Source organism: Ursus maritimus, unplaced genomic scaffold (assembly GCF_017311325.1).
Source record: "Ursus maritimus isolate PB19 unplaced genomic scaffold, ASM1731132v1 scaffold_28, whole genome shotgun sequence".
Taxonomy (NCBI): Eukaryota; Metazoa; Chordata; class Mammalia; order Carnivora; family Ursidae; genus Ursus; species Ursus maritimus.
The window spans coordinates 22,783,933-22,806,653 of NW_024425341.1; the positions used below are offsets into that span (position 1 = coordinate 22,783,933).

Below are 22,721 nucleotides of genomic sequence, written 5' to 3' on the forward strand. Positions count from 1 at the left end.
GAAAAATCCTACTAATGGGTGTTGCACTGGAAAGACAATTTATGGATCCTTATCACTCAGGTGGAAGTGACATTAACAGCTTAGAAGGGGCCAGAGCAGAGGAGGAGAGTGCTGGAGTAGAGTACTTACAGCCATATTTATGAGTGGGAAATGCTGTTACTATTTTCATGTTATTTATAAACGATGCTGTTTCTATTGTCATAATAGAGTCACATTGAGAGGATGTTCTTTCATGCTTGGGGGCAAAATCTGCTAAGATTTTTGTTTCCAGTAGTGTATTACAGACGCTGTAATTATGAAATAACTTTCTCAAAATAACTTGATGCATTGGTAGAAAAAGAGGATCAGTGGAATTAATTCTTGGCAAATTTGTTTAGAATGCAATCTGGGGAAAGTTTATTTTTTCCCAAGGCACTTTTATTAGAGTAGTGCTTGAGGAGAGAGTGAGCCCCCTCAGGAGCAAAGTTTTGTTTAGTGCGGTAAGGTAGAGCAAGCACCACGTCACCCTAACCGAATGAGAGCCCGCTCAGGATTCTGGAAAGAAGGAACCTACGGAGTAACCGTGATATGAGCAGGGGTGGGTGTGAAAATGAGAGGCTTTTTGATTTTTGAATTTTTTTTTTTTTTTTTACAATTTTTTATGGCATAAACCTCTTCGGAAGGCAAGATGTAAGTTAAAGCAAATGCAGTGGTTTAACCGCTCTTTTTCTAAAATACTAGGCACCAAAACGAGAAATGTGAATTTAGAACATTTTTTCCTCCAAAGCGTTTAACGCTGCATGAGAAACCCCTGCCTCACTCCGGGGCGGGGGGGGGTGGAGGCGGAGCCTGCCTGACATAAATCGTCTTGCCCTAGTGTTGGCAGACCAGGCGGGCGTGCAGGATGGAGTCGCACACCGGTTTGTTTTGCGGAACCAGAGCAATCAGTACCATCAACATCGTTTCCATGGTTTATTTATTTATTTTTAATTTCTTTATTCTTTGACTCTCTCTCTGATGGGAGAGAGTCATGGGCATACTTCCACAAGTGGGCTGCAGGCACCTCCTGGGAGCTCGGGGTAGCCGTGGGCCACAGTGAACATCCCCCCACCTTCCCGGAGCTCCTGTTGCTTTGGACTCATGGGGTCCAACCCGAGGGGGACCCAGTGCCGAGGCCACTCTTCTGCGTACTCTTCTGTTCCCACGTCCAGCCCATCTTCGTCTCCTTCATCAATGCCTACCTGGGCCTTCTGCAGTGAAATGAGTCCTACCCTTTTTCAACTCTCTGGTCCGACCTGGATTCTATAACTTAAGTTACAACAACCTCTTTATTTTTCCTCATTGCTTGAAGGAATTGGCAACAGGTCAAACTCAGCCACTGTTTATAAAACATTTTGAAGCGGGGAGATTGATGTTTCTTCATTCCCTAGAGCTGTATTTTGTATACGCGTGTATGTGTGTGGACACACACCCGTGTCTATATGTACACACACACAGGACTCTTGAAGAGCAACAAAACCAAAATTAGGATAAATTGGACAAAGTATTCTCATGATCAAGAAGACTACTAGAAATATCATGACGTTTTCAAAATAGAGTCAAATGTATTCATGTAAGAGAGATATCCTTTAAGAGAGCAATCTGTCTCTCGCACAGAACTTCTGAGAAAAAAGTTGAATATGCCTTATATCATGAGCTCTGTGTTAAAAGCCCTGTAAATTATATACACGTCACTTTTCATAGATGTGTGTGAAAAAAGCCCTGAAATTTCTGGAGTATGTATATTGTTTAAAGCAGCTTGACCATAGGCACGTTATTAAATAGATTATGGGGACAATTTCTAGCTTCTCGTAGGAAAATACACTATTGCATATGTATATGCCCCTTCTTTCTTAGATATGTAGATATAAACACATATATCCATTAAGCATATGAACTTTTTATGCCTGAAATTAGTAGGAAAAACTATTTCACAATAGCACCGCAAGTCCCTCAAGTATTCCTCCTGCGTTATCACTTCAAAGGCAGATAACAAGCTACCCAGAATGACTTAGTTCCTAGTAAGCACTAGACAATAGGAAAAGATGGCTTGACTGGTGGACAAGAGGCAGCTGTCTTACGACAGGGTGCCCTGATTTTCCTTTGTTAACGTTGATTGCTCCTCTGGTTCTGTTGTGTGTATTACTCGTCTTTAAGTGAATGGACAGCAGGTGAACACAGAGTCTCTTCTTAGGCTTTGTAAATGCAGGACTTTACAAAATGTTTTTGCCTCTGGACTCTTTTGGTCTACAAATAAGCACAATATAGTATTCTTAGAAACTCAGTGTTGGGCTAAGATTGAGTAACAAAGCCAGAGGACCAGACAACTTTCTTCTTCCTGAGTCAACCAGACTCTGGGAGATGTGAGGAGAGCTTGTGAAGGGGAAGCGGGCGGTGCAGACATGCCATATCTGGGCTTGGAATCGTCGCGTGTAAAAACAGGACTTGCCGCTCTAATTTCTTAATGACAGTAACAGTACGTTGAACAATCAATTATAGAGCAGTAACAAGTAAGTAGCTTCTTCAACTATCTTTGCAGCTGGGCCAATCATACAACCTACCAAAGAGGCCAGAAAATTTTGAAAATCTTAAAGAAAGTAGAAGCTATTTAACTCAGTCTTTGACCAAGAAAGATGAAATAAACTGATGGTCCCTGAGTTTAAAATCCAACATTTTTTTTTTTAGCAATGGAATTACACAACAGCTTGAATGTGTATATTTATGGTCTGTATGTTATGACAAAATGTATAATTGAAATTGATACTGTGAGTGGATTTGTATATTTTATCCTAATTGTTAGAAATAAGTGGTATGTTGAATAGAACAGAAAAATAGGCATTATTTTGAAAGGCCAGAAGTTAAGATGTGACAATAATATGTAACTTCTTAAATTGGATTTTATAGTAATTTCTACATACAGTCCCTTTCCAAATGAGGACAGAAATTTTCATTTGGTAAAGTCTAGGTAGATTCCTCACTTCAGTGTGGACGTGTGTGCAGGTGCATGTGCCTGTGTGTGCCTGTGTGTGTGCGTGCGCGTGCATGTGTAGGAGTGGGTGGGTATGTTTGCAAATGGATGTGTGATAGGTGTGTGTGTGGGGGGGTGTGGTTGTGTGTGTATGTGTGTGAAGGGTGTAGGTGTAGGTGAGTGAGTGGCTGTGTCTGTGTGTGTGTATGCAGGTATGGTGCATGGATGTGTGTGGATGTGTGTGGAGTGGGAGGATGGCTGTGTTTGTGTGCATGTCTATGCAGGTGCAGGTCTGTGCGTGTGTGTGTGTGTAGGAGTGGGTGGGTATGTTTGCATATGGATGTGTGATGGTGTGTGTGTGTGTGTAGGAGTGGGTGGGTATGTTTGCATATGGATGTGTGATGGTGTGTGTGTGTGTGTAGGAGTGGGTGGGTATGTTTGCATATGGATGTGTGATGGTGTGTGTGTGTGTGGGGGTGGGTGGGTATGTTTGCATATGGATGGGTGATGGTGTGTGTGTGTGTGGGGGTGGGTGGGTATGTTTGCATATGGATGGGTGATGGTGTGTGTGTGTGTGGGGGTGGGTGGGTATGTTTGCATATGGATGGGTGATGGTGTGTGTGTGTGTGGGGGTGGGTGGGTATGTTTGCATATGGATGGGTGATGGTGTGTGTGTGTGTGGGAGTGGGTGGGTATGTTTGCATATGGATGTGTGATGGTGTGTGTGTGTGTGTAGGAGTGGGTGGGTATGTTTGCATATGGATGTGTGATGGTGTGTGTGTGTGTGTAGGAGTGGGTGGGTATGTTTGCATATGGATCTGTGATAGGTGTGTGTGGGTGGGTGTGTGGTTGTGTGTGGATGTGAATGGAGTGTGTAGGTGTAGGTGGGTGAGTGGGTGTGTCTTAGTATGTGTGTGCATGTAGGGTGGGTGTCTGTGCGTGGATGTGTGTGCAGGAGTGGGAGGATGGGTCTGTTTGTGTGCATGTGTGCAGGTGTGTGTGTGTGTGCATGTGTGTGTGTAATTCCATCTTTTCAAAATTTTACCTGCTTGCTTCTACCCTCTCTGGATGGTATCTCAATCCAAGGGTCTTGAATGACTCCACCGCCGCAAGAGTACCGGAGACCCCCAGTGCCTGCCTCCTGCTGACACCATCTGAGATGTAGCTTGTGTGGGTCTTTGTCAGGAGAACTAGACCTGCTCGCAGAGGCCGAGCTTCCACGTTAGCCACGTGCTCTCACACACTCAGGACCACGAAGGGCTCGCCTCTTACCTCTTGTAGATGGCAGTCTTCAGCTCACTCTTGCACTCTGATGTGTCATCAGAGAGGGACATAGCCTGCAGCTTTTGCACGCACGTCCCATGGCTCCCACTTGGTACCGACACGAGGGGCTCTTCACGATGGTGGCCGCCTCACAGGGCTCCCCCGGCAACAGAAATCAGTCTCTGTATGTTCTTCCGTCCACCTCAGTTCTCTCAGGGACATACTGATGTTCCAGATTGCTTCTTGCCACCCAAACTGTCCTCATCCCTAGACCAGGAATCCATTATCAAGTCTCTAAGGAAGGGGGAGTGGTGCCATATTTTTTCCGGTTAACTGTTTGCGGCATGAGCCTGAAGCCCTGACAATTTGAACAATAAATAGATGTTGATGCTCTGAGTTTCAAGAGTCTGTTCAGAGCCATGAACCTGATTCTTTGCTCCTTACGTTCAATGGTAACTACCTTCTGAAAAGAAGAGGGACCAATGGGGGAAAGTAGGAAAGTGGGGAGGAGAAAAGAAAGGAACATTTCAATGCTTTATCCCACTGGATAAGTCACCTTGAAATGAATAAGTAGCAAAACCACTGGCCTGGGAGGAGGATGAGCTCAGTCTTCAGCGTGGGCTCTGGCGCTGTGCGCATGGCTCTGGCCAAGTCGCTGAGTCTCTCTCGGCAACCTTTCTTTTCTCCATAAAATAAAAAGCTGAAATAACTGACACCTAATGTTATTTAACGCTACTTCCTACTTTAAAATTCTGCTCCAATAAAGAACACTTTCCTATATCTGCAACCAATCTTGGACAAATTCTAATGCATGACCTTGAATAACTTTCAGCAAATAATTAGTTAACTTCAAAGTCTATGCCTAGTAACTGGAGATACAAAACTATGGAATACACCGACAATGTGTTCTGTTTTCTTTTTATTCAACATGAGGATACGTCACCTGGAAATTAATCCCAGTTTTTCTGCCACAGCTGTAGGTGACTGTGAGATTGTTATTTCTATTACAAAATTGTTCGTTTTATTTATAGGCAGTTTTATCACCTTATAATCACATGATCTTGTGATGATTTGGAAAACACTTTTTTCCCCCCAGTTTTAATGTATACATTCTTTTTTTTTTTTAAGATTTTATTTATTTATTCGACAGAGATAGAGACAGCCAGCGAGAGAGGGAACACAAGCAGGGGGAGTGGGAGAGGAAGAAGCAGGCTCACAGCGGAGGAGCCTGATGTGGGGCTCGATCCCATAACGCCGGGATCACACCCTGAGCCGAAGGAAGACGCTTAACGACTGCGCTACCCAGGCGCCCCTAATGTATACATTCTTAATTTGGGGCCTGTGTCTACCTGTCTGAGATCCTGCATTATTATTTTTTAAAACGCTAAAAATGAATTTATGGGGTTGTTGGAGAGCATCACGGATTTCGTATTTTGTTGAACATCCGGTGGTTACCAAGAACTTCACGTATACCACCGTATCCCCACCATCAAATCTGGCTGCTGTGAGACTTCCATGTGGATTATTCTGATTTACTTCTAGAATATTCCATGTATTTTCTCATCCTTTACTCTAGACTAGAAGCTTCTTGAATGCCTAAAATGTGTTAATCCTGAGCACGACTTTTAGTAGATGTCCAGGAAAGATTTCAAATCAGTAAAGAATTCTCATTACCCATCATTGTACTGCAAACTAAACATATAGTAATGTTCAGACTCCAATAAAACACTTAGAGAGACACAAGTCTTAAAATAGTAATAATAACCACACAACAGATGGTTTTTTGAAAAACATGAAGCCTCATATTTTACTCCGTGGCATGAAAACTATGCGAAGTACTAGTAATGGGACCAATGCTTGAGCATCATAGAGAGAGATTGATTCCTAAAATATCTAAGTTATTAGTTAATAGTGTAATTAACTGTTTTGTGGGGTCTTTACTTTTCTGCCTTGGATGCATTCAGGCCTTGGGCAGGGGCTGATCTGAGACTCTTTCTGAGGAAATTAATTTGATTGGTGAACCATTAGATACATTAATCTCTTAGATCATTACTAACTCCTAGGGTATGTTTCTAATCTCACTCCTTGTGTTAAGCCAAGCTTTTTTATAAGCTATATTATGAGGATATCCATACTGGCATATGGTATGAAATGTGATGTTATCAATTATAGAGTATTAATGTGATTTTGGCAACATTTGGCTTTGCAGCAATTTTCTTTAAAGCAATTACATTCACTGAGAAAAGATTTAAGTTAGGGATTTTTCCCCCTAATTTACTTAAAGCATTCACTTGACATTTTAACTAAACTGTAGTTTTAAAGATATTTGACATTTTAAAATCACAAACACTATAGATTATGCAGTATGTACAGTGTGTAATTTGGGAGTGAGCGTCTGTCTGATGGAGTCATAACTTGCTCATTAATTTCTGGGAAATAAACTACACTCATACCAGTCATCTGTTTCTGTTTAGCTTTTCACTGAATCTGCTTCTTTTTCTTTTTTCTTTTTTTCTTCCTTAATACCATGTCCAGTATTCATGGAATCATGGGTATCAGTGATTTGAGTATCTTGAATGATAGCGGAGTGGAAATATTCTGAATCTATGTTGCATACAATTCATCCTAGTACTTTCTTGAGAGGTGGAAATGGAATGAACTTGTTCGATTTTGAGACTCATGTTTCTACCGAGTGAGTGTGCACCAAGCATGCAGTCCTGTGGCCACTTCCCTGTTCCTTGCTTTCCCCCACGTCCACTCACCTTCCCACGTATGCTCTGTTGTTTCCCCAGACTGCTGCATGTGAGATGTGATTCCTTTCTCCTGGTCCCAGAAAGTAGAGTAAATGAGATTCTGTAGGACACGAGGAATGGAACATCACTGGAAAAAGACACAGAGAGAAAGGCATATCTGGACCACTAGGGGCCACACTTTGTTTTTTACTGAGAATGAAATGGCTTTCTTGTTACTGTTCTCATTCTCCATTCCCTTTACTCTAATTATTCTCTTCTTCCTGCAAATGGTTGAATTAGGGTGTCAGAAACAAGCAAGCAAACAAAACCCTTAATGCTTTGAATAGGGATAATAGGGTTGTTTTCTCCAGGGGTGACCTTGGCATGAATGTTGGGGTAGACTCATGTTCTAGGTAAAACGGACCCTCTTCCAGCCCAGCCAGGGCCAGCTGCTGCCCAAGGTGGCCACAGTGCATAGTAAAGCACACTTACTCTCTTGAGGCAGAATTAAGGCAGAAAAGATGCTGTATACAGTTGGACCCTATGTATTTCTGGCTTGATTTTCATTCCTTCTCAAAGTGGTTGAAACGTGTTATAGCTTCAATCTTCTGAAATGCCAGTATTCTGAGTCACAATGTATGAAGTAGAGGTAAGATGTTCATATGGTGGCAGGTGACTGGGTGTGATGGAAACAGGGATGGGAAATCTGTTTTATTTTCTTTCTTGTTTGCTTTCATCAACTTACCATTTTATTAATCTCTGATTCCTTATAGCCAGAATTAAGGTAAAGATACCCGGTTGGCAACAAGACAAGAATTAGAAAGGATACAATTGTATGGAATCTGGAGTGAGGCTGGTCTACAAATTCACGTGTTGCTTGGTAAAGGCCAGAGATTTGGCTCTAAGTTTTGTTTTGTTTTGTTTTGTTTTGGGTTTTAGTCAACACTAAGGGAAATACTTGAACAGCTCCATGATTTCCGAGGTGTTAAAAAGAGACCAGTTGTTCCTAAAAACAGGTATTCCTCAGAGAAAGACAACAATGACATCAGTCGCCAATGACATTTCCATCATCTGGAAATGATGTAAGTGACGAAGTGAAGAGTGCTCTCAACAGCAAATGTGCAGAAAGATGGAAGACTGTGTGATTGGCCTAACATTCCTTGCTCACCAACATTCCTCAGCTGGTTTGCAGCGATTGAATCAGTGGGAGGAATGGCTATAAACATGGAAATCACATTTAGCTCTTGAATGTTCTTTCTGGTCAACTGGATCAACTCATCCTTTCCCCCTGCCTCAACCAATGTTGGATTCCATTCTTTTGTACTCAAATATGACTGTGTCTGTTCCATTTCAACTATTTGAAACAGATCCCAGGTATATATTTTATCTACAACTGTGCATGCTAAACTTCCCCAGACTCTCAAAAGGTAGTCATGTAACATTGTTTCTAGAACTCTTAGCATCGTGTTACTTTTTTTCTGAGCTAATACTGTTTAACTGCGTCCTTTCTAGGCTGGTGATGCGTAGTAAGGAGGGCACGTGTTGCATGGTGCACTGGGTGTTACATGCAACTAATGAATCATGGAATTTTACATCAAAAACCAGGGATGTACTGTATGGTGACTAACATAATATAATAAAAAATATTATTATAAAAAAATTATTACTTCAAAAAAATCACAATTCTTTATCAAACTCGTTAAAGAAAACACAAGTTTTTATTTAAAGTGCTACCACATTATGTGATATCTAAAGCTATGCTAATAACCATTTAAAATTTGTAAATGACCAAATGAAATGATCCTCAACGATTTTTGTTCTACTTAGTTTTAGAACGTGATGAGAGAACGTTTTGTTATTAAATACTGTTTTCTTGGTTTTTTACTAATTTGATTATCTTCATCTGTTAATATTTTCTTGACTGCTTCTCAGGCCCAAACCCTCCAATCTATTGTTTTATTAAACTGTTTAAGGTAATTATAGATTTCCATGCAGTTGGAAGAAATAACACAGGGAGGTTCTGGGTCCTCTTTACCCAGTTCCCACAAAGTCAACCCCTCGCAAAGCCGTCGTGCAGTGACACCATAGAATATTGACGTGGAATCAGTGGAGATACAGGCCACTTTGCAGCCCCATGAGAATCCCTCATTTAATTCTTTTATAGCCACACGTGCTTCCCTTCTGCCTCTACCACCTCCTTAACTGCTGGCCACAAACACTCTGCTCCTATTTTCGATAATATTGCCATTTCAAGAATGTTTTAAAAATGGGATCCTGTGGTCTGTAACCTTTAAGGGTGGACTTGTTTTCCACTAGGCATACGTTTCTGGTGATCCAGGAGGTGCGCGTCAATAGTTCATCCTCTTTATCACTGAATAGCAATATATGATATAGATGTGTCACAGTGTGTGAACCATTTACCTTTATTTCCAATTTTTTATTTCTTTTTTTAAAAATCGAAGTACAGTTGACATAAAATGTTATATTAGTTTCAGGCATGCAACGCAGTGATTTGACAAGTCTATACATTAAGCTGTGCTCACCACGAGTGTAGCGACCGTCTGTCCCCAGACAGCGCTATTACAGTACCATCGACTAGATTCTCTGTGCTGTGTCTTTCATCCCCATGACTGAGTCATTCCATCACTGAAAGCCTGTGCCTCCCACTCCCCTTCACCCCTTTTGCCCATCTTCCCTCTCCCCTCTCCTCTGACAACCACCTGTTTGTTGTCTGATTTCTGGGTCTGTTTCTATTTTTTGTGTGTTTCTTTGTTTTGTTCTTTAGATTTCACATATAAGTGAAATCATAATATATCTGTCTCTATCTGACTGAATTTTACTTAGCATTATACCCTCTAGGTCCATGAAGTTGTCAAAAATGGCAAAATTCATCCTTTTTACATAGTAATATGTCCTACTACTAATAGTCCATGGTATATGTGCATTGGGGTGTGTGTGTGTGTGTGTGTGTGTGTGTGTACCATTCCATTCCATGTATAAACAGACACCACACACACACTCACACTCACATATATACACATCACATCTTCTTTATCCATCTATTGATGGACACTTGAGTTGCTTCCCTATCATGGCCCTTGTAAGTAATGCTGCAATAAACATAACATTATTAGTGTTTTGGTGTTCTTTGGGTAAATACCCAGTGGTAGAATTACTGCACCATATGGCATTTCTAGTTTAACTTTTTTGAGGAATCTCCACACTGTTTTCCACAGAGGCTGCACTAATTTACGTCCCCACCAACTGTTCATGAGGGTGCCTTTTCTCCGCATCCTCACCACCACTTGTTATTTCTTGTCTTTTTGAGTCTAGCTGTTCTGCCTGGTGTAAGGCAAAATCTCATTGTGGTTTTGGTTTGCGTTTCCCTGATGATTAGTGAATCTGAGCATCTTTTTGTGTCAGCCATCTGTATGTCATTTTTGGAAAAATGTCTCTTTAGTTCCTCTACTCATTTTTTAATTGGATTTTTTGGGTGTTAAGTTGTGTAAATCCTTTTTATATTTTGAATGTTAACTTCCCATGGAACATATGACTGACAAATATTTTCTCCCATTCAGTGGGTCACTTTTTCATTTTGCCGATGGTTTCTTTCACTGTGCAAAAGCTTTATATTTTGGTGCAGTCCCAATAGTTTATTTTTCCTTTTGTTTCTTTTGCCTCAGGAGACATATCTAGAAAAATGTTGCTATGGCCCGTGTCAGAGAGATTACTACCTATGTTTTTTTTCTAGGAGTTTTATGATTTCAAGTTTCACATTTAGATCTTTTATCCATTTTAAGCTTATTTTTGTGTGTGGTGTCGGAAAGTGGTCCAGTTTTATTCCTTTATATGTAGTTGTCCAATATTCCCAGCACCATTGTTGAAGAAACTGTCTTTTCCCCAGGGTATATTCTTGCCTCCTTTGCTGAGGAGTAATTGGCCATATAATCATGGGTTTATTTCTGGGCTCTCTTCCCCATCCCATCTACCTATATGTGTATTTTTGTACCAGAACCACCCTGTTTTAATTATTATAGCTCTCAGTTTTTGACTATTGAGAATGAAACTGCTATAGACATTTGTGTGCAGGTTTTGTGTGACCATAAATCATTTCTCTGGGGTAAACGTCTAAGAGAGCAAGTGCTTGGTTGTTACACATTTAATTTTTTAAGAAACTGTCAAACTGTTTTCCAGAGTGGCTGTGCCCACTAACGACATATGAACAACCAGTTTTCCCCACATTCTCGCCAGGTTTGGTATGGTCACTGTTTTTTTGTTTTAGCCGTTCTGCATGTGTATGTAGTGACATTTCTTTGTGGCTTTAATTTGCATTTCCCTAATGACTAATAATGTTGAGAATCTTTTCATGTGCTTATTTGCCATCTTTATATCCTTTTACATGACATGACCCTTCATGTCTTTTGCCTGTTTTCTGACTGGATTGTTTTTTCTTTCACTGTTGAGTCTTTAATGTTCTTTGTACATTCTAGACTTATCCTTTGTCAGATATGTGGTTTGCAAATATTTCCTACCAGTGTGTAGCATGTCTTTTCATCCTCTCAGTGGGGTCTTCCATAAAAATGTGTTTAATTTTTATGAAGTCTGATATGTCCATTTCCTTTTATAATTATGCTTTTGGTGTCCAGTTTAGGAATTCTTCAGCTAGTCCTCGATTTTCCTCTATGTTTTTTCCTCAAAATTTTTTTATAGTTTTACATTTATGTCTATATTCCATATTGAGTTAATTATTCTATAGGGTTTAGATTTTGGTATAGGCTCATTTTTGTTGTTTTTCATGCTTGTGGACTTCCATTTGTTCCAGCATCAATGTCAAAGGTTATCTTTACTCCACTGAGTTGCCTTAGCACCTTGAAATCAGTTGGGCTTATTTATGTGGGTTTGTTTTTGGGTTCTCTGTTCTCATCCATTGATGTATGGATCTGTTAATTTGCCAGTACCACATGATCTTGATTACTGAATTTATAAAATAAGTCTTGCAAATGAGTAGCCTGATTTATTTTATTCTTTTTTGAAATTATTTAAACTATTCTATTGGGGCTTGAAGTCTTTTAATATTTATTTATTTGACAGGGAGAGGGAGAGAGAGTGAGCACATAAGCAGGGGGAGCAGCAGAGGGAGAGGGAGAAGCAGACTCCATGCTGAACAGGGAGCCCCACGCAGGGCTCCATCCCAGGATCCTGAGATCGTGACCTGAGCCGAAGGCAGACACTTAACTGACTGAGCCATCCAGGTGCCCCAGGGCTTGAACGCTTTCTTCTAAAATATATTTTAGAAGAATCTTGCCCATATCTTCAAAAATTCTTGTTGGGATTTTGATAGAAACAGTGTTAAACCTGTATATAAATTTGAGGAGAATTGATATCTTTATAGTATTGAGGTTTCCAAATTGTTAGCATGGTATATTTCTCCATTTATTTAGCTTCTTACTGGTTTCTTTCCTCAGCAGAGCACAGTTTCAAGGGTATAGTTTTCTACCTGTCTTGTTACAGCTAAGAATTTTTTTAAATGATTGTAAGTCGCATTGTAATTTTTAATTTTGGTGTCCATGTGTTCAATGCTAGTATGCAGAAATACAGTTGAATTTTGTATGTTCATTGTGTATCCTGTGTACTTGCTCATTTCAAGTATTAGTTCCAGGAGTTTTCTTATAGACTCCTTGGCATTATCTACGTAGATAATTGTGTCATCTGCAAAGAGAGGCAATTTTCTTTCTTGCATCCTAATCCATATGCATTGGTTTTCTCTTCTTGGCTTACTGCTCTGGCTAGATCTTCCAGCACAATGTTGAATAAAAGTGGTGAGACCAGACATCCTTGCCTTGTTCTCAGTCTTAGGGGGAAGCATTCAGTCTTACACCATCAAATGTCATGTTAGCTGTAGGTTTTTTAAGATACCCGTTGTCAAGTTGGGGAAGTTTTCGTCTGTTCATATTTAGCTGGAAAGTTTTCTCATGATTGGATGTTTAAATATGTGCAGTGCTTTTTCCTACGTAGATTATCATGATCTAGCAATTTGTCATGATAGCAGATCATACTGATTGATTTTCAAATACTGAACCATATTTACATCCCTGGAATAAATACCACTTGGTCACGTTGAAGAATTCTTGTTATATATTACTGTTGTTTGCTCTTACTTTGTTAAAAATTTTCATATCCATATATATGAGAGCTATTATTGGTTCGTTGTTTTCTTTTCTTGCAAACTTTTTGTTGGGGTTTGGTATCAGGGTATCTGATCTTGGGCTGCCACAATGAAATACCACATACTGGGTGGCTTAAACTGCAGAGATCTATTTTCTCACAGTTCTGGAGGTTGGTTACCTGGTTATCAGGGGGCGGCATGATCAGGTTCGGTGAGGACTCTTCCTGGCTTGCAGACACCTGCCTTCTCACCATTGCTCATGTGGCCTCTGCTCAGTGAATGCATGTTGGGGGCCGGAGGGGAATCTAGTTCTCTTTCTGTTGCTCTTATGAAGCCACCAATCCTATCACATTAACACCTCACACTATGATCTTATTTCATCTTAATTATCTCCTAAAAGCCCTGTCTCCAAATACAGTTACATTAAGAGGTAGGGCTTCAATATATAAATTTTGGGGCAATAATTCAATCCATAGCACAGTTTAACTTTAGTGCCATCAAATACACAAGGAAGTTGCCGTTCCACTACTGTTTTCTGGAGGAGAGTCTGTAAAATTGAGGTTAATTTTTCAAATGTTTGGTAGATGTCTTAGTGCATTTGGGTAGATGGTTAAGTATATATAACAGAATAGCATAGATCAAGTGTCTTATAAACAACACAGATTTACCTCTCACAGTTCTTGAGGCAGAGAAGTCCAAGGTCATGGTGCCAGCTGATTTGGTGTCCGGTGTGAAGGCTTCCTGTTACATAGACAGCATCTTCTTACTGTCTTGCTCCTCATGTGCAGAAGGGGCAGAGGAATGTTCTGGAGTCTCTTTGATAAGGGTGCTAATCCCATTTATGGGGGCTGTGTCCTCATGATCAAATTTTCACCTGATGGCTCTACCTCCAAACATCATCACCTTGGTAGGTAGGTTTCAACATATGACCTTCGGGGACCCAAACATTCAGTTTATGCCAGTAGAATCCTGTAAAACCACCTGGACCTGGAGATTTCTTTCAGGGGAGTTTTAATAGTTTAATAGTTATTTAGTTACAGGGTTAATCAGATTTTCTATTTTGTATTCATTAAGTTGTGGTAGTGTGTGCTTTTTTAAAGAAGCAGCCTATTTCTTGTAAGTTATTAAATTTATATGTGCATTTTTTGTAGTTTTCCCGTATTATTTTATGTCTGTGGGGTCTGTAGTAATATTTGCTATTCTATTCCTGATACTAGGTATTTGTGTCTTCTACCTCCCCCCACTTTTTCTGTCAGTCTTGCTGGTTGTTTAATTTTGTTGATCTTTGCAAAGAATTAGCTTCTGTTTCATTGTTTTTTCTGTTGTTCTTTTGTTTTAAGCTTCTTTGATTTCTGCATTTATCTTATATTTCTTTTTTTTTTTTTTAAAGATTTTATTTATTTATCCGACAGAGATAGAGACAGCCAGCGAGAGAGGGAACACAAGCAGGGGGAGTGGGAGAGGAAGAAGCAGGCTCCTAGCGGAGAAGCCTGATGTGGGGCTCGATCCCATAACGCCGGGATCACGCCCTGGGCCGAAGGCAGACGCTTAACCACTGTGCCACCCAGGCGCCCCTATCTTATATTTCTTGTCTTCTCTTTGCTTTGGGTTTATTTTCCTCTTCCTTTTCTAAGTTCTTGAGATGGGAGTTTGGGTTGCTAATATGAGAATTCTCCTCTATTCTAATGTATATTTTCCCGATACTATTAACTTCTCTCTCAGCACTACTTACCTGACTCCTCTAACTTTTGATATCTTGTCTTTTTCTTTACATTCATTTCAATGTATTTTTTTCTTCATTTTCCCTTGAGACTTCCCCTTTGATCCACAGATATTTAGAAGTGTGCCGTTTGGTGATTGGGGATTGTCCTCTCATTTTTCTCTTTTGAATTTCTAGTTTGATTCTGAAACCTACAGTAGCTAGAATTAGATATTCAATATATAGACTTCCTGGCAACCAGAATTTCTCTACAAGGAATGAATGTTCAAACTTATTCCTGTTGGAATCGGAGAGTTGTGTTCAGACTACACTAAATCACATATCTAGAGACAACCTACTTAATTAGCAAACTTTAGGTAACATATAAATTGATGAAGCATTTCTTTGACCTTTTGGAAAGCTGTTACTTTATAAAGCATTATGCATAAATTATATTATTATCCTAATTCACTCATTCAGACTGCTGACTTTATCATTAAAATTTCTAAATATATCTAAACCTAGTGATAGGAGAAAACATATGTAAGAATCCAAAAGACTTGTCTTGAAAACCAAACATTAAAATCAATTCATTTGACCTCTGCCCAAGGTAGTAATTGATTTTTGTTTATTATGATGTGACTAGTGTATGTTTTCAAGAAAGCTATGATTTATTTGGGGCAGATAATAAGAATAAGCACATTAACTGCAAGATGTGACAACCCACCGTCTAATAATTGAGGAGGACAATAATAAGTCACAGTACATGTAAAATCATATTTTTCCACGTAGCATGTATGAGGATGACTTTGCATTAAGTTTCATGTCCCCGGCTTCATGCAATGGTGTATTGCACAATTCCTTGAAGAAAGAATTTTCTCAAAAAATTGTTTGAATGAACTGTTACTCGAACATGCTTACTTTCAATTACGTGGCAACAACTTGAGTGTAGGTCACGTGACTGTTTAGTGACGTATCTCAAACATACCACAGTGAAAAAAGAAATACTCTGACTTCATCAAATAAGCTTGAATTACAAATTTATTTTTTTTCACTTTGTTTCTTTATTTTTATTTGTTTAGATTATCGGGATTCCAGCTGCCGTCCTCAGTCGTCAGCACGGGATCTATCCTCACGCTGTGGTTCACGACAGACTTCGCCGTGAGCGCTCAAGGCTTCAAAGCCCTGTATGAAGGTAGGACATTCCTGGGCTCTGGACACACATGCTGTCCAGACCATCTCCTACTTGCCACTCAGGATTAAAGACCTTAGTGCAAACACAAGCTGCTATTTCAGAGGTGGTTTGATGTTATAAACACTTGACTTTTGTGGAATATATTGATGATTACAGAACACCGTCTATTATAACTGCCGAACTTTCCAGGGCAAGCCATGTGTTTAAAATTTTGCTTTATGGGTGGTACTCTTTTTAGTTGGAGAAGTGGGTTTTCTTTTGACATGTGGTGGAGAAGTTTTGAAAATTTTGAATATAACAGCGCTGCTTTTCTGTGAAAAATTCACTTTTAACTCAGGAGTGTTTTAAGAATTTAATTCTTAAACTTTTTGCTGGACGGTAATCCTGTTAGTGCTTAAATAAAGAGAATTCCATGACAAGAGTTTTTCTTGTCAAAGCTGAAACTTTTAATTGAGAGGATTATTTTGGTTTTTCTGTTTGATCATTGCAAGGCATCGGGATTTTGTTTGTGTTTTCAGATTTTGTGCCTAGGGACCCTTTGGAGTCTTGATGTTGTTGAACTACTGTTGAACTTGGGGACAGAAATTTTAAAAAGATGAAAGAGAATCCAACCTTTGGGAGAGAAAGTAATAAAAATGAACCTTTCAGGAATTCAGTTTTAAGAAATTACCGGTAATTCTTTAAGTGTAAACGCTGAGGTGTGTCTGTTTTCGCCTTGTTTTTCAGAGATATTTAAGATTTTCTTTCCTGTGTAATCCAGAGACTATTATTTTTAATATAAGTACACTCCAGAGCCTGTGAATTGAAAATAGGCTGCAGGCAGGGGTATAAGCTTGTCCCTAGATTCACATCTGTTTACTTACTATTTGTTCTGGATTAAGTCACCTCTGCATGTGCTTTTGTTTGGAGATCTCAGTGCACTTGGGGGAAAAATCATTCTTTGTGGAAAGATAAAATCTAGTGTGCTTGTGCAGCCGAACTTGGCTACTATGCGGTTATCAGAAAACATAAGGGTAGAATGTCCTCTTCGCACAGGTGTATAGACAGACCCATTTATCCTTTTATCCAGTGTTTCAGTTGGAATGATGTTTAAGATTGTTTACTCTTCTGACTCAGTGTCTTTCAGGCCACTGTATTTATATATAAACCGACATCAGTATATTTTATCCTTTCATCCAGTGTTTCAGTTGGAATGATGTTTAAGATTGCTTACTCTTCTGACTCCAGTGTCTTTCAGGCCACTGTATTTATATATAAACCGACATCAGTATATTTAATATACTTAAAAGTGTGTAAGTCTATTACCAAATGGGAATAATTTAATCTTTGAGAGAAACAAGCTAATTTACGTTTAATAGGTGCTATTAGCTTTCAAATGTGCATATACCTACCACTTCCTACCCACACTAACTTCACATAATTTCTTTCTTGCTCAACATTACGAACGTGTTTCTAAGGCACCCTGTCCTAGCTTCCCGTGAAGCATAACTTGTCCAGTAAACATATCTGGTATTTGCCCTAATGGTTGATAATGCTTCCATATTTTAGAAACTGGCGATTTTCCTCTCCTTCCCGACAAAGTTGGTACTTGAATATTACATTTTGCTCAATTTCCTAAGATACATGTTGTGGAAACTCGGTTGATACTGAATGATTGCCAAATGAGAACTTCTGTTGACTCTTTCTAGCACTATTGTTGCTGGTATTACTGGTTGTCCTGATGGTACCTAACACACGGTTGGTGAGATTGTTTCTGTTGGAAAGAATATTTACTAGTTATTTTTAAAAATGAGGAGAAAATTAAGCAGGACCAGGAGTTAAGTTAAATGTGTATTTTAAAATCGTTGATCTGTGGACATGCTCCTTTTGAAATTGATATTTTAAATAATGACATTATAATATAGCCTGATATTTACAAGCGATGCAAGTCTTTTTCTTGAATGGAAAAAAAAAAGATATGGCATTAAAAAGTGCTTTGTCAGCAAAGCCAAAATTGTATATAATATTTAGTATCTCTATTTACAAAATATTTCTCCATTAGCTGAAAGGTCTCCTGAGAAAATCAACATGTACCATCTGGAGGAATAAAGTTAATTGCAGTCTCAAAAGAGGATTAAGGACTGGAGAATTTATCCAGAAGAGAGTAAAGCTTTCACTGCAAGCACCAACTGATTTATCAATAGTCTGAGTTCCCACAGGGAAGTTAGATACAGCTATAGGCAATGTCACTGAAAAAAGTGAGATTTTATTAAAAATACTGCATAAAATATTCTAACATTACTGTTCAAATAAAATACAAAGCAGAACCGATGATAATAGGTGGAAAATCATGTATATTTTTTGGGGGGGAACCAGAACACTGAATCCTCTGGGGGACTCAGGTTTCCTTGCTTCCCACGAGTTTTTATTTTGATGACACGGTCTTCCAAGTAATTAATATAATCCAAATAATATAATAAAATTCTAAAGTCTTATCCAAGACCTCTAAAGGAAATTTAATTTAGATATAAAACATTAGATCAGCTTGTTCAAAAAAATAATATTCTGTAGTCTTAAACTGGTACTGTTTTCCAGTTAAAATCAGATTTTATTTAATATTTCCAGATTGATGTTTAAATTTTTAATTTAAGTGCATTTGCTTAAATTGGAGAAAATGTTTCAAACTTTTAAAATCTGTCTAAACATAACCTTGATAACAAGCTTAATCCAGGCACCGAACTTTGTAGTTTTCTGGCAGTAATTTGGAAGAGGTGTTATTTACATGAATTATTATTCATGCATGGGAATATTATACTGCATAATGAGTATGAAAACAATAATTTAAAAATTCTAATTAATTCATTCAGTCATTGAATTTAACCCTGGAAATTAAATGGAAATATTTATAAATTTCACAGTAACATTGCTCATCTACAGTAATTGACTCCCTAAATATGGAAACCTTCAGGGTCTTAGTAACTTTATAGACTGTCAGTGAAATCAACATAGTCCAATGCAATAAAATTGAAGTTACCAATTTAATAGGTATTTTGTAACATTACATTTGCTAGGTTCATCACTGAACATTGTTCTTTATCATAAACCAAAGAATTTACATTTTTTTGGTAAATTTAAAACAGAATACATTGAGACTACATGTAATTTACCATGCATGACATGAATTACTATTAGACCTCCTATATTTGTCCAATATTGAAGTATTATGTATGCAAATAGCATTTATTTGTATATTTCTATTTGCCAACTTTATTTCACTAAAATTTCAATTACCAAAAAATAAATTGCTTTATTTCATCAAAATTATGTATGACTTAGGAAAAATATCATTTAGGAGATCAGAAAATTAACATGGCCTGTCAAGTCATGAGAAATATTATGTAATGACAAACATGCATGACAAGGCATGGCCATCACTTGACTTGAGGACAAGGAGAACAAATGAGTTTGGTAACATAAAAATCTAGACAATGTGCCCCAAAACCTGTCACTCTTTTTATTTTTTTTTCACTTTTTAAAAGGAGACACCTCTTTCTTTCTTCCTTTTTCTTTCTTTCTTCCCCTCCCTCCTTCCCTCCCTTCTTCCCTTCCTTCCTTCCTTCTTTCTTTTTTCTTTCTGTGATGCCTCTATTTCTAATGTTTTTTTCTTATTTGTGACAAAGTAAATTAAATTTTAGAAACACTGGCAAATATATCATGAAAACTCTTCAATCTGACATTTTAGTTATTTTGGTCTGAAGTCTGATTTATTTTTAAATGACTTTTCTTGCGTTAATGCACATCTTTGTTTTTGTTCTGGATATCATTCAAATGTTTCACAGTTTCCTAATTTTTATTTGCTGATGTTTAGTCATTTTATTCTTGATTACATTTTTAAAAATGTAGTTTTCACAAATGATTTACTATAATAAATTTAGGTTGGTTTTTTAGATACTTTTGCAGTTGAAATAAGTTTTCTTGAACATTGGTTGTATTTTTTATAATTCTGTATTTTCTGTGAGATAGAATTTTTATGTCTAATACCACTTACATTTGGGTAGAAAACAGCAACTCCGTGATTCAAATTAATGAGTCCAATGTGTATTCACTAGAATCAATAGTTTCCTTGTATAGAACATTCTTCAAAAGTGTAAGGCCAGTCCATCAGCTGGGAACCAAACTTTCTTTGAACAATTGGCAAAGGTTTTTTTTTTTTTCTTCTATGAGACAGCAGATGTTTTAAAGGAATCAGAATGAAAATCATACGCATATTTTGACATGGATATTTATATCTGGTGAGGTAGAAGGAAGGTTACACTGGATTCTTGTCTAAGGCAAAACTGATAAATGGTGGGAAACTATTCTTTTCAAGATTTCTTTAAAAATAGTTGCTGACATGGTAATTGAAAAGGGAATGTATTTAACAACAAATATAGATAGCCATATATTTTGATGCTGATTTCACAGACTCAGCTTTTCCCTCATCTTTCCAACGTTCCATCTTAGAATATACGGGACTTCAATTTTATGTATGTAATATAAGAATCTGAGTGTCAGATCTATTTGAATGAAACAAATACTGGAGGTATAATGAGGAGGGATTTGACATGCTGAATAGTAAAAATTTGCTTGTGGCAGGAAATCGTGTTTCATACAAAACAGTTCATTAATTGGAATGAGAAAAACAATTGCCCATGAAGATAGTTTAAGAACCTCCCCTGTGTTATAAAATGCTCTTCTAAAGGAATTTTTCAGGTTTTTTTTATTTTTTATTTTTTTGTCTTTAAATTATTCATTCTATCAGTTATACCCTATGTTCTGCTTACTAAGATGTATGTATCTCTGTGGATAGATGATAGATACGGGATACATATGTGTGTGTAGGATGGTGTGGACTCCTGTGTACGTTTTCTTATTGAATTCTCACAAGATTCCTATAACTGAAATAAAGCTGCCTAATATTACCAGGTAGAGAAAGTGAGGTCATAACCTGCAGTAATTTAGCTGGCCAAGCCCTCATAGCTACAGAATTGTGAAAGCAGAGATTAAGTCCATCTCTTTCCCGGAGTTGTAATTCTTAACAACTCACCATGTAGCCTCTCATATACTTAACGTTTATTTGTGTGCGACATATGCAAACGCACACTCGTGAATGTGTGCATTGATATGTGCGCACACACACACACAGAATTACATTTTTGCATATATACATACACAAATACATTTGTTGTGTATGGACACACATAAGTATACACCAGAGAATGTGTATGTGGTTATGCAAATGGACACACAGATGTCCTCATTCATTCTTTCTCTCATTTATTTATTTAGCATTTCACTGAGCATCTCCCAGAGATCCAATGCTGAGCTAGGTGATAGTTATAGAAAGACAAGAAGGGGCGTGTTGGGTCTGAAGCCATAGTGACGGAGAAAACGTCCTCATTCAGGGGAACATAGAAAGTAATTGGTGTTTGACAAGGTCGGGCAAAGAAGGAAGGCCACCTGCCCTTGGCGGCCAGGTACAGGTCATTACAGAATTAATGCTTGGGCTTTATCTCAGAGACTGTGTTTAAAAAAACTCCTGTGGCTAATACCTTCCTTGTGTCAGGCGCTGAATAGAAGCTCTCCAGGGAGATAGGAATGGGGGATCTTTCTGAGTGAGGAAGAGTCATGTACAAGACTATGGAGAAAACCAATTACTGTGTTTAGGAATGCAGAAGCAAGGGGAGGTTGATGGAACACTGCCTGGAGGGGGAAATGCCGGGCCTCCGTTGTCCTCCGAGTTCACAGGGACCTGGAGCAAGGGCCCTCTACCCCCCTCACTCAAGGAGGTCGGGTTTACGTGGTTTCTTCTGTGCCATCCTGAAAGAAAAGGCTGAAAGAATTCCACTGGACTATTAAATAAACTGTAGCATTTATTCTGTGCTTCCATTTCACAATTTGTCACCTTTTGGCCCTTCAGTCATGACCATGGTGTCAGAAACCATGCAAGGAGAGGGAAGATGTGTATCCAGTAAGTTCCGAATTCCCACAGCACTTTGGCCTTCAGAGTGGCTGGCCTTTGGTACACCATCTCTCCTGCTCCGCTCTCTCTTTGTCATAGAGGACAGTACGGACTCCAAAGGAAAATTTGAGTTGACATATGTCACCACGTAAATATTCAAAACTATTTTTTGATAAGAAATCTACATTTGACCACAACTTAATTTCATCTACTATCCACCCCCCCCAATCCCTAAAAGGAAAACTGCTAGTGAGTGCCCCAATGAACTGATCTGAATTTGATTTTCCCTCTGGTTAACACATCCTCTCATCTAGAAGTTTCTAAAACAGCACTGGAATGATTTAAAGACAAAGAGATTAGGTAGTCCACAATGTGCTCAAACTGTTCATGTTTAAAAAATAATGGACTTAATACAGGCCATTAAATTAAGCTTGCGGGGACTTAAAATGGATTAATTTCATTTATTATACATTTACGTCATGGATGCAAACAGCCAACATTTTCATGTACTCCTTCGGTTTTCACTGGGGAGCAGGAGATCTTGGCTACAGTGCAGCCCTTTCATTCTGGGGTTCACCGAGTCAGTAACTCCCGGGCTGGGGTGGGGCTCTGGACCCACCATGTGTTTTTCGTTGGCTGAATATATTTGGCATTTCCCTCTGACACATCCCTCAAGCAGAATTTTCTTTCCTTTAACACG

The 22,721-nt window shown here is 38.6% G+C and overlaps 1 protein-coding gene across 1 annotated transcript in view; it reads left to right on the top strand.

The window, feature by feature from the left end:
* Window positions 1-22,721, top strand: part of CSMD1 (CUB and Sushi multiple domains 1) — a 1,580,412-nt gene that overhangs the window by 202,728 nt on the left and 1,354,963 nt on the right. The window contains exon 3 of the mRNA XM_040643176.1: window positions 15,929-16,041. Within this exon, the coding sequence (XP_040499110.1) occupies window positions 15,929-16,041 (113 nt within the window). The remainder of the gene's footprint in view (window positions 1-15,928; window positions 16,042-22,721) is intronic.